General features: G+C 33.4%; 1 protein-coding gene across 1 annotated transcript; it reads left to right on the top strand.

Moving 5' to 3' along the window:
• The first annotated feature begins 11 nt into the window (after positions 1-11).
• Positions 12-16,178, top strand: LOC106068497 (uncharacterized). The gene is made up of 4 exons (XM_013227868.2): positions 12-143; positions 9,335-9,447; positions 13,048-13,222; positions 16,005-16,178. Exons 1-4 carry the CDS (start codon positions 131-133, stop codon positions 16,007-16,009), a joined length of 306 nt encoding a protein of 101 aa, XP_013083322.1. The 5' UTR covers positions 12-130; the 3' UTR covers positions 16,010-16,178.
• Positions 16,179-17,488: the final 1,310 nt, after the last annotated feature.

Raw genomic sequence — 17,488 nt, 5'->3', positions numbered from 1 at the left:
ACCAAATGATTATAGGAATTCCAGACTCAATCTGGCATTGCTAATTTTAGATGTTCTGAGATCTTTAAGTTTATCTACAACTAGCTAGATAAGATACATCTCTTAAACTGTTAATTGAATAATATTCCTTATGGGTGAACCAGGTGAAAAGAAAGATTTAAATTTTAATTAAATAATTTTGACCAAAAAAATTGAATTAAGGTACCTAAAAAAAAAACAATTTTCTCAGCCATCAAAAGTTTAGTGATTAGAGGAAGTAATTTAAGTAATGGTTAGAGAGTCTTATATCCATACTTTTAAAAGCACTTTCTGTTGCTTGTAAAGCATGCATATAGCCATAATAAGATACTGAAAAGTTCTTCTCATTTTATAACAAATACATTTTGGGGCTACATGAACTAAAAAAGTTTTTGATTTGACCCCTTAAAAAATAAAATGGGAAAGTATATTCATTATGTAGGCTAAATAGTTTGGCTTGCCTCTAATAGATATAAACTAAAGGTTTTCATTGACACATCTTTTAAGGTCTTGAGTTTTTTTGTTTTTGTAAGGTATCTTTCCATTTTTAAAACTTGATAATAAAGGCCTGAATATCTTAGTTTCTACACCCTATGCTCTGCACAGGTCTATATCATATGTTTCCAAGTATGGTAATTCTGAAAGAAAAATAGCCTTATTAAAAACATTTGTTGAAGAATTCAACAAAGTTACTATATTTATTTTTTTTTCTAATGAATAGTAGACATAATTAGTTAATGATGAAGTATAAAATTTTAACATATCAAAAAATTAATATTAAACTTTCTATTATTAGTTTTATTTCTGCCTCTAATAGAGTAATTTCTGTTGTGTTCATTTTACTTTAAAGTGTATAAATTTTACTGTTTTTGTTTAACATGTTTATGCTACCAGCAAAGTATGAAACCCAGCATTCTATATGAAAGCCTCAGATACTCTATAGAAAAACAAAAACAATATCAGGCAAAGTGTGAAATTTTAGAATTTTGTGTTTCTCAAAGTAATATTTTTATTCGATTAGTAATAGAAAAACAATTTTTCCATGTTCTTGAAAGTGTGAAGTTCATTTAATTAAGACTGTGTGTGGTTGCTGTACCACAACATGGTTAATTATGCTAGGTAAATTGTTAACAAAGAAATAGTTTCATGTTGTGTTGTATGGAAGATGCTATCAAAATTATTATAAGAACTGTATCACTGCTTGTGTTGTATTGTATTAATAGACATGTCCACATCTCTCTTAGTTTTATTTTTTATCTACTTCTGCTAACACAAATGTCTCTGAGATTATGCACACAACGAACACTGCACTAAATTCATTGAATGAAGACACTTGATAGCAGACAATAAGTTGATTGAGTAAATATAATTTGGCTAAATCCTGCCCCAAAGGCACACATATTAACATCATAAAATATAGTTACAATTCCACATACAGAATAAACTTTCTGTTCCTTACAAATTCAGATTGCAGCTGAAAACTACATTTGTATCCTTACTTTACAAGGACCAAACAACTACTGAGATTTTCATTTAGGGGTCAATTTCAGACCAATAGATTTTCATATGAAAGGCACCAGATGATCAAGTGACTATAAAATTACTTCATGTCACAGTGAGTCTGTAACAATAACTAAGAAAGATTCATATCACCACATCCTCATTTGTAAGTTCATAAGCTGCTGAAATGTTTTAATGATTGTGGAAAACACAAGTTAGGTAGTTTATCATTTTGATGTGTGAAATGTTATACACAACTCTCATAGGCACAATGGGGAATGACAACAAGACATATTATTGAAAGAGGTTCTAGATCTATCCAAATACAAAAACTTCATGACATTGAACTTTATAAGCAACTGTTGGAGCTATATCTAAAGAAGCCAATTTACAAAAATTTGATATTTTCAGATTTCAATTCTTGCTTTCAGGTTGATCTACAGTATTTTTGCACATATAACTCACAGGGCATACAAACCAATGGCAGCTGTGTGGGAATACAAGGCTGCTAGGGTTTTCAAAATTTATTTTACTAATAAACATAACATAATGGAAACTATGCACACTATACACTATTATGTTCAATAGACAATTTTTATTAATCTTTAATAAAATGAATCACTGCTATTGGATGGAACATTATTATATTAATTTTTATATTTGTGTTTAAAAGAAAGTAAAAAAAAAATATTATTTTTTTTTTAAATAACAAATAGCCAACTACTGAGACTAGCCCTACTAGGAACTACTTTGAATTTTGTTGCTGTTACCTGTAAATAGATTGACTTGCTAAGTATGTAAATGCATGTTTTATTTTCTGACTGTAGACTACTTAGAAATACTTCTAGTTGAAAACATTATTTGCTTCAGAAAATTCTACGATAATTTTAAAACTTGACTTAGTAGAGAGACATACAAATATATTTTAATCTTAAGTTATCCTGTTATTCATTTTGTGTTGTTCTTTTAATTTATCTATTTTTGATTTCTCAATAGCATTCACAATGAAATATTTTCTACTTTGCCTGATGTAGATCTAGTCATTTTATAGAATGTTAAGGCATTAATTACATTGAATCGGCAAACAAAAATACTCTGATATTGCTGATCCACTACAACAATGAAATCATGACTTTGTAATAGGTAGAGATGAAGCTGTTATCATAAATAGTACAAATTCTGAATCACTAACCATACTACGATAATATAACCTAACTGCTTGAAATGGTCATGGTGAGAATTTTTTTATTTAATTGCAGCTGATTGAATAGTTAGAACAGTAAAAACAAAATGCAAATAATAATATGGGTTACATAATCTAATTGGAGTATGCATTTTCATCCAGAAATGAGTTGAAAATCAAGTAATCAACTGATAACAACTTGTAACAACACAGGTGCCAGATGTAACAACATTCAAGATGTCTGCAATGTGTTGTTATGCCGGGGATTTTACTTGAATTCAATAGTTGAATAAATGACGATCTAGGATCACAATTAACGATTCTTTGATAAAACAAAACTCTGGAACTTTATTTAAATATAACGTAAGTACAGCTTATGTACAAATTACAAATCAAACAGGCTCAAATACATTACAAAGGCTTTTAAAACAGAGCTCTCAGAAACGTGACTTTCTACTAACAAGTTATTTTATCGACTCCTCACTTACTACCGCCAATTCTCTGGCGCTAACTCTTTTCAAAAAATGTCTTTGTTTAATTTCAAATCAACCAATAGATTTCAAACATACTAATTACGTCCCTTGGGTAAATCCTGACTTGAATGTCAAGTGTCTAAATTTGAGGATTAAATCCCGAGACTCATGTCGAGGGCTTATATTACTTTCAAAAAGTGAAATGTACAAACAATTCTATAATTGACCTGTGACATATTACCCCCCCCTCCATTTAGCATTTGTATGGTAATAGAAATGCTCATATGTATTAAAATTATTTAAATATACACAAAATACCATACATGAAACTATAGAAAAATGGTTGAGGTAACATATGACAAAATAAAGTCAACTTGGAGATAACAACATTAATAAAAAAAAATGTAAATGCAGTGAATAAAATTATTGATGACTTTGAATACCTGTCTCACTATTCAAGTGGTTATGAAAATGAGACAATGCTTGTCATGAACAATATTAAAAGTTGTACAAAGCATAATACTTGGATAAATTAAATCTTGAATTGAATAGGTTACTTCTCTTCATGGTGCCTTATGATGAAATTAAAATATGACATTATAATTCATTTGTGAAAATGTGTACATGGAAAAATATATTGCATATGAAAAATTGACATAGAAAAAATGATGTATACATGACAACCTTCTGAGAAAATAATACTCAATGTGAAATAAATCTCAATATGTGTGAAGCAATGAAGAATTCCAATTATATGTCATGTATCTGTACTATTATAATAGGATATATGCAATAATATTCGACCTGAAATAAAATACCTGAAATAAAATGCACAAGATTTAAAAATTAAGATGTCTGATGCATGTCATATGCAAAGATGCTGAAACATAATAAACAAAGTATCTTGAATGAGTGACTTTCCTCAGTGGGTTGCTTGGTGCTAAAATAAATGTAACATCTGATATAGAACTCCTGTGAAAAATGAGTAGACAAATTAATTAATTAATTAAATATAACTGGATAATGTTCTTCCTTGACGAGTATGAATGATAATGGATCAAGTGACACTAAATATGGTATAGTACATATATAAAATGTAAGTGTGAAGTTCAGAACCCTTCTGAGTTGCCGTCATGGATGTGTGTACGCGTTTTCTAAACTTGAAGAAAAGGTCTTTCAGTTTATGAAGCTGTTGTCTCCATGTCATATTGATCTCACAGATAATGTCTGATTGAACCGCGTTTGAGTTTGGTGAAAATAAGAACTGTCCGAAACCAAAACTCAATTTTCTGGTTGATGAACTTTGACGCTGTAGAACAATGGTAGCAGAATGCTTTGCATTAGAATGTTCAATAGAGCAATGACTGAACATGTCTGAGTTCAATCGGTCAATACAGCAATGTTGAAGAAGTTCATTTGTTCCTTTCTGAAGAAAAGTTGCCCTTTGAGTGGACGGAGGATGAAACTTGGTGTTGTCAATTTTGTTGCTCTCTGGGTAGTTTTCAAATTGCAGTACTGGGAATGTTTCAGAAATACCGGTAAAGAAATCTGCATGGTCTGGAAACACTTTAGTGTCCTTCACTTTCTGTAGTGCTATGTCATCCAGAGGGATGACCTTGGGAATGTCAATTTGATTTGATGCTGGTAATGAAACATCTATCTCAGGAATGGGTGTTGATGATGTTTCTTCTTCTTCCTCAGGAATAGTTGCTAAGCTTGTAAAATGTTCAACTTCTGCTTTGATGTCTTCATTATCTGTTTCATGGTAATGTTCAAGCATATGAACATGAAATACTCTGGTAACCTTGTTGACATTGATTTCATAAAGCAGGTTGGAAATCTTTCTGGTGATGGTAAATGGACCTTGCCATTTGTAGAATAGCTTGTTACTCCAATCTGGTAACAGTAATTTGACTTTATCTCCTTGATCAAACTGTCTTGATTTCATGTGTGCATGTACTATTCTTTGACTTTCAATATTCTTTGTTGTAATGGCTTCGTTAGTTGACTCATATTCTTTCAAATGAGAAATACTTGTATAAGTGATAGAGTCAAATTGAACAGTTTCACTTTTGTCTGGTATAGCCAAAGTTGATTGAGTATAAGTTTCTTTAATTTCTGCTTCTGGTTCTTGAGACTTGTCTTGATTGTAGCAAAAATGTTCAATACATATCATAGTATTTGGAACAGATGCAGTCTTATTCAAGTCTTGATGTATGAAGTCATCATCAGTGGTTAGGGATGGGAAAGTACTTGGTAGGGATGGGCTTGTATTGTCAGGTAGGGATGGACATGTAGTAGGCAGTGATGGACATGATGTAACTGGGGGTGTCCATGTTGAATGTTCTTGATTGTTGCTGGCTACTGGACTATTAACTGGTTCTGTTGCATTCTGCATAGCTTGAGTAATTGAGGTAGCCATGTGATTATTTTGGCTAACTTGTTCATGTGCCAAATGTTCTTGTTGTCTGGACATGGATCTTGTCATTACTGCTAAACATTTTTGACCTTGCTCTATGGCATTTGTCCATTCAGTAAGTTCTCGAGGAGTGCATTCTTTAACTCCCTCTATGTTTCCCATGATTAGGTCCACTGGTAGATTGGGTGTTACTAATGCTTTTGTTTGACCACTGAAGAATGGTGTAGTAACATAAATGATGGCTTCAGGTAACTTGCTGACAGTTCCGTTGAATGCAGTGACTTGGACGTGGTTGTCTGTGAAACGGTTTGCGTGTACGAAGCGTTCATGTACTAATGTGGACGTGCTTCCGGTGTCACGAAGAACTTCCACCTTCTTGTCTCCTACAAAGCCTGGATAAAATTTGAGACCATTGGATTTTGCAATGACTGTCATAGTTGAATGCTCATTGTAATAGCTTCTGTTATATGGGCTTCTGTTTGGCATATATTGTGGTCTGGAGTCTTGTGAATGACTTCTGTAGCGAGGTTTGTTATCTGGTTTATTATTTCCAGGTGCTTTATTGAGATTGTATTGCTCTCTATTGCTGTATCTTTGAGTTGGTGATGTGGGTCTATCGAAATTTTGATTTTTGGAGACTGCCTGTTTTTTCCAACATTCATGAGTTTGGTGACCCTTTTTATGGCAATATGAACATTCTGTGGTTCTGCTGCGGCATTGAGACGTGAAATGCCCTAGTTTATGACATTTGTTGCATTTGATTTTGTCATCTGACTTATATCTTGCATTTTTGTCTTGAGCAAAGCAGACAAAATTTTCTTCAACAGATGGTTTGACTGACTTGTTTGGATAGGCTGCTCTATATTGTCTGATGATCTTGGTTAATGTCTGGATATCAGTAGGATTTCTCTCTATAATGTAGGATTGAATATCTTCTGAGTGAGCATGGGTAATGTTGTCGATAATAATATGTTGACGAAGAGCTTGGTAACTTTCTTCTATTTTGGCCATGGATACCCATCTATCAAACCACATTGACATATTAGCTACAAAAATTTGAGGATCATCATTTTGCTGTGGCCTTTCATTATAGAATTTCTTTCTATAGTTGGCTGAAGTTGCTCCGTATTGGCGCAGTAGAGCTTCCTTGATATCAGAGTAAGTGTTGCGTTCATTGATGGACAGTTGTGAGCAAATGTTGACAGCTTTGCCAGTCAAAAGGGTGAGGAGTGAGCTCGACCAATGTGCTTCAGGTAGACCGGATGTTGTAGCTATTTCTTCAAATCTTATGAGATACGAGTCCATATTGTCAATGTTTTCGTTGAAAGCCGATATTTTGTTCATTAATCTGTATTTGTCAAACATACTTGAGTGACCTTGAATTGGAATGCTTTCTTTATTTTCATTCTTTTGTTTTTCGAATTCCATTTTTTCTTTTTCATGTTGCCTTTGTTTCTCGGCGTCTTGCAATTTTTTTTCTTCTAATTGCATGCGTTTTTCAGATTCTTGCCTTTGTTTTTCAGATTCTTGCCTTTGTTTTTCGGCGTCTTGCAATTTTTTTTCTTCTAATTGCATGCGTTTTTCAGATTCTTGCTCTTGGTATTCTTTTTCTTCTTGTTTCTCTGCCCACTGCCACTGGTCTGACTTTGGGATGTGCTTTTCTTTGGCTAATTCTATCAATTCGAAGAATCGTTGTGTTCTATAACTGGAAGCCATATTTAATTTTTTTTTGTTAGTTCCTTGTATTGGAGCAAAATGTTCAATATCTGGATTTTGGCTTTATCTCAGATATAATAATAATATAATGAAAAAGTTCTTGAAGCCTCAATTTGCTAATAAATTCTTGACAGTAGACTTGTAGTTACTGGAGTCGTATGATTGAATATATAGATCTATTGAGCCGATGTACTTTTTTACTGGTTTAACAGTTGGTTAAATCTGGTCTTCTGTTTACTTTGTGCCAGACAAATGATTATTTACTGGTCTTCTTTATAATGACTATAATGCCAGTTATTTACTTTACTGGTCTTTTATATTGCCAGTTATTTGCTTTACTGGTCTTTTATATTGCCAGTTATTATGTATATTGGTCTTATTCCTTTTGCCAATTACATATAATAATAGATTTCGTGAGTTAAACGTAACTCTAACGAAAATCTTTATAAAAGAATTATCAATAACCAACTGACCTGTTAAACACTGAAATTCTGTCCTCCGTTAAATAAGAATGAAGTTCCTTTGAAGAGTTTAGAAATTGGTCCCAGATCTTGCATAAATTTCGTTAAAAGTTGTCCATGAACTTTTGTCCCGTCGGAGGTGCCATATGTAACAACACAGGTGCCAGATGTAACAACATTCAAGATGTCTGCAATGTGTTGTTATGCCGGGGATTTTACTTGAATTCAATAGTTGAATAAATGACGATCTAGGATCACAATTAACGATTCTTTGATAAAACAAAACTCTGGAACTTTATTTAAATATAACGTAAGTACAGCTTATGTACAAATTACAAATCAAACAGGCTCAAATACATTACAAAGGCTTTTAAAACAGAGCTCTCAGAAACGTGACTTTCTACTAACAAGTTATTTTATCGACTCCTCACTTACTACCGCCAATTCTCTGGCGCTAACTCTTTTCAAAAAATGTCTTTGTTTAATTTCAAATCAACCAATAGATTTCAAACATACTAATTACGTCCCTTGGGTAAATCCTGACTTGAATGTCAAGTGTCTAAATTTGAGGATTAAATCCCGAGACTCATGTCGAGGGCTTATATTACTTTCAAAAAGTGAAATGTACAAACAATTCTATAATTGACCTGTGACACAACTAAATAAAAACTACTTCTCTTTATCTTAGTAAACTTGAAAGAGAAGACAAAAAGAGTTCAAAGTACAGGAGAACTAAAACATAAAATTAAATTATTCATTATTCCAAGTTCAAAAAACTGAATGTATACAAATTTCTTGTTTTAAATTTACTAAGTCATAATAGTTAAGAACTATCTATCCACAAGTACCATTTGAACATGGTACAGTATGTCTGAATCAGCTAGGGAAATCTATTTTGTTTTAGCTCATTAAGAAACAAACTAAATAGGTTGCACATGGATACAACTATTTTTATTTTGTAAATGATGACCTACATGAGACACTTGCAAGAATGAACTACCATATATAATACAAAGGAATGCTATACGTTTCCCTAACTGGGTTTCGCAAAACTCAAGTGTTATACACTTCTTGAATAGGTGTTCTCTAAACTACTGGAACAATTAACTAGAAGGCCAACACATGAATTACCTCTCTAAAAAATTAACAAAGTGTTCCATTAGAGAAAACTTTTTGGGAAACACTGTTTTATCTTCTAGGTGAAATCTAAAGAGGTTCATAAAGTACAAAATTTCCACAACTGGCTTGAATGAAGGGCAAGAGGCTTAATTTATTCTGTCAAAAGCTAGAGCTTGTTTGGTTTTCCTCTGTCGAAGGCTAGTGCTTGTTAGGTTTTCCTCTGTCGAAGGCTAGTGCTTGTTTGGTTTTCCTCTGTCGAAGGCTAGTGCTTGTTAGGTTTTCCTCTGGCAAAGGCTATAGCTTGTTTGGTTTTTAGTGCTTGTTTGGTTTTCCTCTGTCGAAGGCTAGTGCTTGTTTGGTTCTTCTGTCATCTATTAATAATAAAAAAAATATTTTTTTTTTCATATAGTAAACTCACAAATATCATTTTCATTTTTTTTATCAGAAGCATGTAGTGATGGGATAGAAGTTAATGTACTGTTCCCAACAAAAGAAGAGAAAATGTTGACAAACATGTTACTAACTGATGTGGTTGGCAGGGATCTGACTGTTGAGCAGGTAACTTTGTACTTTTTGTCTTCATACATTTTTTTTTTATGTAGTTTAGATGTTTCAAATTTTAATTACTATTTAGTGTTTTTTTTTAAATTGCTTTTGTTTAGCACAAGACATGCATATAGCATGCTCAGTGCACTATGATGCAATCTCTTTTGTGGACAAATAGGTTTAGGGGGGTAGCTGGGAGAAGGTTTTCTAGCCACTTTAAGTGCTCATCAAACACAGCTCAAGTGCAGATTCAAACTTGTGCCCTATTGTTGGGTAGAAATGTCTTAGCCTAGCAGTTTTTTAAAATGTTTTCAATTACATACAAGCAAATCTATTGACTAGAAGGGTTCCAAAGGAATGTCAATGCTCTGGATGAAAGGCGAACACTGGCACATCAAAATCAGTTTAGCTTCGTGTTGATGGGGCACGTCAGCCTGAATAACGCAACCCATCTAGGAGAAGGAAAGTCCAAATTTCTACTTTGTGGCGATACTCCCTGTGTGGGTATCAGGACTTTGAAATGACCAAGAGTAATAATAACCCCACTTTCTTTCCACTTGCATTTCACTAAGTGATTAATAGTGGACCTTCCCCCCCCCCCCCCCCTAGGTTCCTTTTGACGGAGGTCTTGACTGCACTACTCCAGACAGAGGTCTATGTCTCAATACACTCTACTACTGAATACACTCTACTACTGGATATAAACCCATCATAAAGTGGGGGTTTTTTTTTTTTTGGAACTGGTGAATGTGATAGCGTGAAGGGGCCTGGATCCAGGATGTGACGATTCTACAGGGCATACCCAGGGTACAGTCCACCTTATGCTTTCTACTGCTAAATAGTTTCATTTGGAGAGCTCTGTGGATGGCAGAGAATTGACATTGGCCAACCCCACCTTGTCCTATGGATACTCCAGTTAGTTTTTAGACCCAGATTTTCTTTTATGTCAGTATTGGACCAAGTTGCGAAGACTGAAACTTTCTTTAAAATGCGGGGATTATATATCTATTTAAAAAAAGCCTGAAGAAACACCCAGCCTACACTAAATGCCAAGGAATTTTAAGAATAAATCCATACGAGTTCAAACGTTGCCCCGTTGAACGTCTGCGCATGGCAGTTTTTTTCAGGACTGCCTGTGATAAGTCAGCTTCTGGAAATAAAAAACAAAACAGACAAGCAGCAAACACCTAAACTTTTTGCAACTCAGCATCTTAGGCCTACAAAACAAGACAATAGAACTCCATACTCAAGAAGCATGATACACACAGCGCTATTACAAGAAACACTACTGCCCAAGAAAAAAATAAACAATACAGGCTACACACAGTACAGATGCCTTTGTAGCAAATGTCAGGGAATTATGACCCTCATAAGAAACGACACTCAAGCAACAGTAAAACACGTACAGAACAATACAGATATCGACATCCACAAAATACTTCTTTGGAAAGGAGGAACTAAGTACACCATAAAAATCTTCTATTGCCCACCATCTTCAACAGCAGAAATAGACCTAAAACTACCACTCTACACAAGGACAATAATAGCTGGTGAATTTAATGCACACGCACCCTCCCAAGGCTACCCATACTACAACAAGCGTGGCAAGGAAACAGAGGCTGTAGCAAATGCCTCTAACCTACATTTTCTGTAAAACAAAGCCTCACCTCCAACATTCCTCCATAGAGCACACAACACAACTAGCAGACCTGACCTATCTTTTTTCTCAACAGACATTACCGACTCTTTTAAAATAACAGTTCTTGAAGACATAGGTAATGACCACAGGCCTATACTCCTCAATATAGGAACACCAAGTAGATACCAACCATATAAAACAACTAGATGGAACTTTTAAAAAAAAAAGAAACAGACAAAAAATATCAAGCATAATGGAGATAGATGTCAACACAACCTACGCATCTATAGTCTCTAACATCCTTAGAAGCAGCAAAAAAACACATCCCTCGAGGCCAAGTTAGGAAATACAAACCCTTTTTGACACCAGAGTTAGATAAATTGGTTAAAGAAAGAAACATGGCCTGGATGACTATAAAAAAAAAACATACTAGTGAGAACAAGACAAAGTACAACAAACGACAGGGCTTTTTAGATACAAAATAAGGCAAGTGACGCAGACGACCTCTTAATTTGGACTACAGATAAATATCCAGTGCTGACTAGATTAAAACTAAATAGAGCCCTTACATTTATCTCCATGTATTCAAAATTATGGAAAATGGAATTAAACAAAGAAAAGTAAGTTTATTCAATCTTTAGCCACAGCAACAAAACAGCAAAAAGAAACTACATCCTTAAAATAGACTTACAACCAATAAATGAAGAATAAAATCTAACATATTTAGGTGCAAAACTAGACCAAAGACTGTCTCACACTTTATGGCAGATTTAAAAGTAAAGGCATCACAAAGATTAAACATAATAAAACACCTAGCAGGAACATCCTGGGTAGCTGAAAAGCTTGATAGGTCAGATCTGTCATGGATAACTGTCTCTCCATACAAGTTATTTCCAACAAAATCTATCAATCATCATTAGACACAATCCAAAACCAAGCCTTGTGGCTAATTAGTGGAGGTATGAGAACTACTCTCACAGCAGCCTCCAATATTGAACTCTTAAGTTAGGCGCAAAAGAGAAGCATTAGAAGCTATTGAGAGATATAGGAGGTTGGAGGACGATCATCCTAATACACTACTAACACAGAGAAATAGGAAAAACAACCAAAAAAAAGCAAAGAACCCAACTTACTGACGAAATAGCCCTTAAACACCACCTTCCCAATAACAGAGAAAAAAATACCACATTTTCAAACATAACGCACTGTCTCAACTACAAACAACCAACCATTAAAACATATTTGGTAAATAACAACCTAACAAAAGAATCAAATCCACTGGAGAATCATCTATGGAACAACCAGATAGACCTGTTAACTACCTCACCCTCAAGGTCAATATTGGTCAACAATCACAATGGACATCAGGCAGAGCCATGTACAAAGAAATGACCATTCCTAACAAACTGGACTGCATTAATTTCCTCCCCCACAAAGAACAATCTACAATTTTCCAACCAAGAACAGGACACACACCTCTCTAAATTACCATCTGAACAAAATAAATTCAAAGATCCCAAGATTCTCCACTCTTGTGGCCATGCATGAAAGTTAAAGCATCAGGAATGAGGATATTCTAAAATATTAGTTAGATCAACAGAACTCACCTCTGTATAAAAACTCTTCCTGACTTTATGCTAAACTGCTGTTTAACAAAGTCTTGTACTTTTGGCTGATATACAGAATTGAAAATAAATGAAGATTATAAATTTGCCTGTAAATAAACTTAGAATTAAACTTAGAATTAAACTGATAAGTTCAAACACTGCCTGCTCCCATCCTTTTCTTCCTAAGGGAGGTTTGGATTAAGAAGTATATAATCTTCATCTCTGTAGGAACTAAAACATTTAAACATTTTATAAACATTTATTGCAGTGCCAGTGTTTATGCATCTTTTTTATATTGCTTTATTTTATATTTTCTCTAAGCTAGAGAGATAAGAATAATGTTATTATAATTTCTATTCTGAATAGGTCAAGACACGGCTATTTCAAGAAGAGGGTATCCCAAATAGTTCTATCTTCATTTTGGCTTTCCACGATGAGCTTACAAACAGATATATTAATCCTAATCAATCCAATTTAATCACTGATTACTCAGATTATTTTGTATCAGGCCAGTTTACTATCATCTTCTTAGAATGTTCAGGTAGATGCTTTTAATTTGTATTTATTTTTATCTTTTTAAATTATTTTGGTCTTTCTTTGGTATTACCAAGGTATCCATGAGCCCAGGTTTAAGAATATGATTGTGCTCCTCTTCTTTAAGAAACTAAAAGGTTGAGTACACTGAAATGTCTTTTTAAATTGTAAATGTACTGATACCTACATACAATAAATCTAGAAATGACTTTTCAACTCCCAATTCTAAACCTATAACACTATACAATATGATGGTGAAATGTGTGTCTGAATACTATGAAATATTTGGCTAACTAACTGAGGAGCCTTGAGTTTGAATCCAGGTGGAGAATAGGATTTTTTAAAGCCTTATCAATATTTTAACTACAAATCGTTAAACTAGTCATCATGTCAAATGTAATTCAGGGTAGTGCAATGTGTATCTGCCCTTTAGTTAGCATAAACATTTGATAAAAAAATTTAAATAATTTCTTAATATTAGTTTTAATTTATGAACACAACTTTTTGGTAGTCAAAAACGTATAATATAACATAGGACATTGTTGTTGAGCTTTTAACTCTGAAGTAGGCCTACGTAGATTTAAAAAAATTCATTTTGCATAAATCATCTTTCACACTATACTATGCTCAGTGGGCTAATCTCCTATAATGGTATCTCTTTAAATGTCCTTTAGAGCTATTTGGGATAAGGTTTCCATGCTGCCTTTAGGCACTTTGCAAAATTAATTCAGTTTCAGTATTCAAACTCAAGCCCCCTTATTAAGTACTCAAGTGTTTTTTGCTACTCAGCCATACATCCAACAAAGATGCTGATCTTGTTATTACATTTTCTGTACTCACTCTTTGAAATCTTGTTCAGTTTAGCTCTGATGGGTATTAGACATTGGATGTAAAAATAAAATATGGTGGTCTTTTTCCTAGTATCAAAAGAATCCTTAAGTAACTTTTGTTATAATAGTATCCAGAGTTGATGAAGAGTTCATAGCTCGAATCAGTTGTACCCAAAGTAAAAAAAAAAAATATTTATATGTATAATTTATACCATAAAATTATAATTGCCAGTTTGTCATTCTGTATCTATTTACCAAGAATATAAAACAACTTTTGTTAAAGGAAAATCTTTCTGTCAGTTGTCCACAGTAGAAAACTCAGAATTAACTATAGGCCTATATATTATTTAAATTTAGTTTAGGCCTATATATTATTTAAATTTAGTTTATCTTGTTGGTCAATAAAATGTTTCATTAATTACAAACAATTTCTGTTTGAGTGGTAATCTCCACACAGGTCATGATCTATGCTATCTAGTGAAAAACTTGACATTAGAACTAGTCAACCTTTCTTTACGTAGTAAGTTAGTTGTTACCTACTTATGCATGGGTATTGTTTTCCTCAAGTTACAGGGACACATACATGGCAATCAGAAGTTTTTTAACCTTTTTGTTTATAAAGGTGTAGCTTTCTAGCAAGATTGTTGAATAATGCAAGTGATGACGTAATACTGATTATTATTAAAACAATCATCTTTCGGTCAGAAGATTTAGGAGAAGTGTAGCATTTCCCATTGCTTCACAGATCAAGATGTGACCTACATATTGTGCCACATTAAGGCAGAGAAGACCATTTGTCTGCCGGTTGGTAATTTATCTTTTTGCCAATAAGAATAGTTTCTGCTGGAATAACCTGCCCAGTGTGCAGCCGTACATTTTGGGCTTACATAATGTCTCACTAGCCACATGAGGAGGCACAAAACCCCAGTGCAAAGCCCTCAGCCCCCTGGATGACAAAAGTGGTCATCATCCAACAACGATGGACAAACTATATAAATAGATATATTATGTTATATTATATTATCTATGAAAAAAATGGTTTGAGTGCTGGGACAGGTCCCAAAAAGCCAGTGGATTCTGGGAGCTCATGAGGTGCACTTCCCCTTGGTGGAGGCTGTCTAGGCCTGAGCAAGCTATTATAGTATAATTTAGGACTGGCCACTGTCCTGTGGGCTCATATTTTTCATGGCTATGGCCAAATTTCGTTTCACTGTGCCCCGCTGTGGGGAAGAAGAGGAAACCGTGCCTCATATTCTGTTTGACTGCCCCAGACTTCCTGATCTCAGCCTCGACAGGTCTGAAACCAAAAATTCTCAACCTGTATGGTGACGTGTATGCACTACGCAAGACAGCAGGGTTTCTTTCCAGGGCTTTAGCAAGAGAGCATATATATAAGCCTCTCAAGCCCTCACTGAAATTGAGATAAATGATGATGATTATCTTTTTACAATACTATGTTCAACAATATATAAAATACTACATGACCGCCAACCTGAGCTGAGTATTTTTAAAGTGATAATTGATTTGTAAAGGCCAATATAACTATAAAGACAAAATTTCATTCTTGCTGTGTTTAATTTTATTGTGTACCTGAAATCAATTGTTTTAGCCATTGTTATTATTTTTTCAACACTTTTTGCTTTAAAAATATTATCTAAATTAAACAATTTTGACATCAACATTATTATGTTCAGTTTGATGGTTACAAATACAGATTAGTGAAGTCCACTATTGATTCTTATGCATCTTAAAAACATTTCTAGAAAAATATTGTGGTATAAGAGTAAACATTTAATTTATTTTAAAAATAATCATGTCCACAACTACAAAATGTTTACATGGTCAACTACATCCTCAATTTATAACAGTATTCAGTAATAAAAAAAAAATATAGTATTTAGTATATAGATAATATAATATTTTACATGTTTTAAATTATTATGGTTAACATTTTTACAGGATAAAATACACGAGAATACACGAAACATTCTACAGATGCTACAGAAGAATTGTTGGCCAGATGTCACTGAATTGCTTAGATTTGTACAGAGTTTCTCTAAGTGCCCTTAGTTTATCTATAAGTTAATCAATTATTAAACAACTTTTAAGGCCAATAAAGTAAATAAATTATTACCAATACTTAGTTTGTTTTATTCAAAATGTCTTTCTATTCACACTAAATACAGGCTATAATAAAAAAAAATACACTTAAGAACATATAATGCTGTTAGAAGTTTCATTTAATGAAGTCTTAATGGATGTGCTAGCTGACTATAGATTTTAAATTAGGATAAGGCTGAATAAAAATGATAATTTTTTTATAATTTTCTATCAATCAAACAATGGAAAAAAAAGGTTTGTGTGCTGGACAAATCTCTAAAAGCCCTTAGAATCTTAGTGAGCGAGAAGGCCTGATTGAGTCTTTCTGTGGTGGAGGCTTCCAAAGCCTAAACAAACTATTATAGCACAGTGCAGGATGGTCATGGTCTAGTTTGTTTAGACTCCAACTCATGGTTCCCCTGCTGTGTGAAGGAAATTGTGTCTTATATTCATTTTAAATGCCCAAGATTTGCTAAATTCTGTTTCTGCAGATCTGGGAATCCATAAGTTCTTGAAATGAAAGGTGACACGTGCTGGGTTTCTGATTGGGACTTTTGCAAGAGATTCGAGGAATTGAAACTCTCAGACCCTTACTCAAATAGGATTTAATAATGTTTAAGTGTGATCTGTAGTAAAGAAAAAAAGAAAAAACCAAGCACTTACAAATCATCATAACTTTACAAATTATGCATTCAAGCTTAAAAAAATCACTTACTCTAGAATGATAGAAAATAAAGAAAAATAAATGAACATTTTTCTTCTGTCTGCATACAAGCCTATAGATACTAGAGTAATAGATCTACATCTGGTTAATTTCATACCTTTCAGGTTCAAGCACTGGTTACTGGTATTTTAAAAAAAACTTTGTTGGAACTGACGTCATAAATACTGTAAACAAAAATAAAAAAATTAATCAAAACAATAATAAGGCTTAATAAATCACCACATATAATTTTATATTTGTAAATGTAACTAATTAACTAGAATTTTAATAAAAAAAATTTACTTCTTAGTTTGGATTTAATTTATGCACAGCATACTTGCCAACATGTTATCATTTGTACACTTACTGAGTTTGCTATACCTACTAGTAGAATAAATCTGACTTAAAGTTAAGTATACGCAGAACTAGAAAGAAACAAGCAACAATCAACCACATCACTGGCATTCTGAAAAGTTTGTTTTTGGTGTACAGTTATTTTTAGTGAAAGATGCCCATCAGCCCTACTTTAAGAGTGTCCATTAAAGGTCAAGGCTGCAACCGAATATAAAAGAAAAAATTGTATTTAGAGGTTAGGAATGAAAGATTAGTTTTTCATCAACCCTTCTAACTAGATGTCTTG

The sequence above is a fragment of the Biomphalaria glabrata genome, chromosome 14 (assembly GCF_947242115.1).
Source record: "Biomphalaria glabrata chromosome 14, xgBioGlab47.1, whole genome shotgun sequence".
NCBI lineage: Eukaryota > Metazoa > Mollusca > Gastropoda > Planorbidae > Biomphalaria > Biomphalaria glabrata.
The sequence above is the reverse complement of the archived record's forward strand: the minus strand, read 5'-3'. Positions and strand labels throughout refer to the sequence as shown.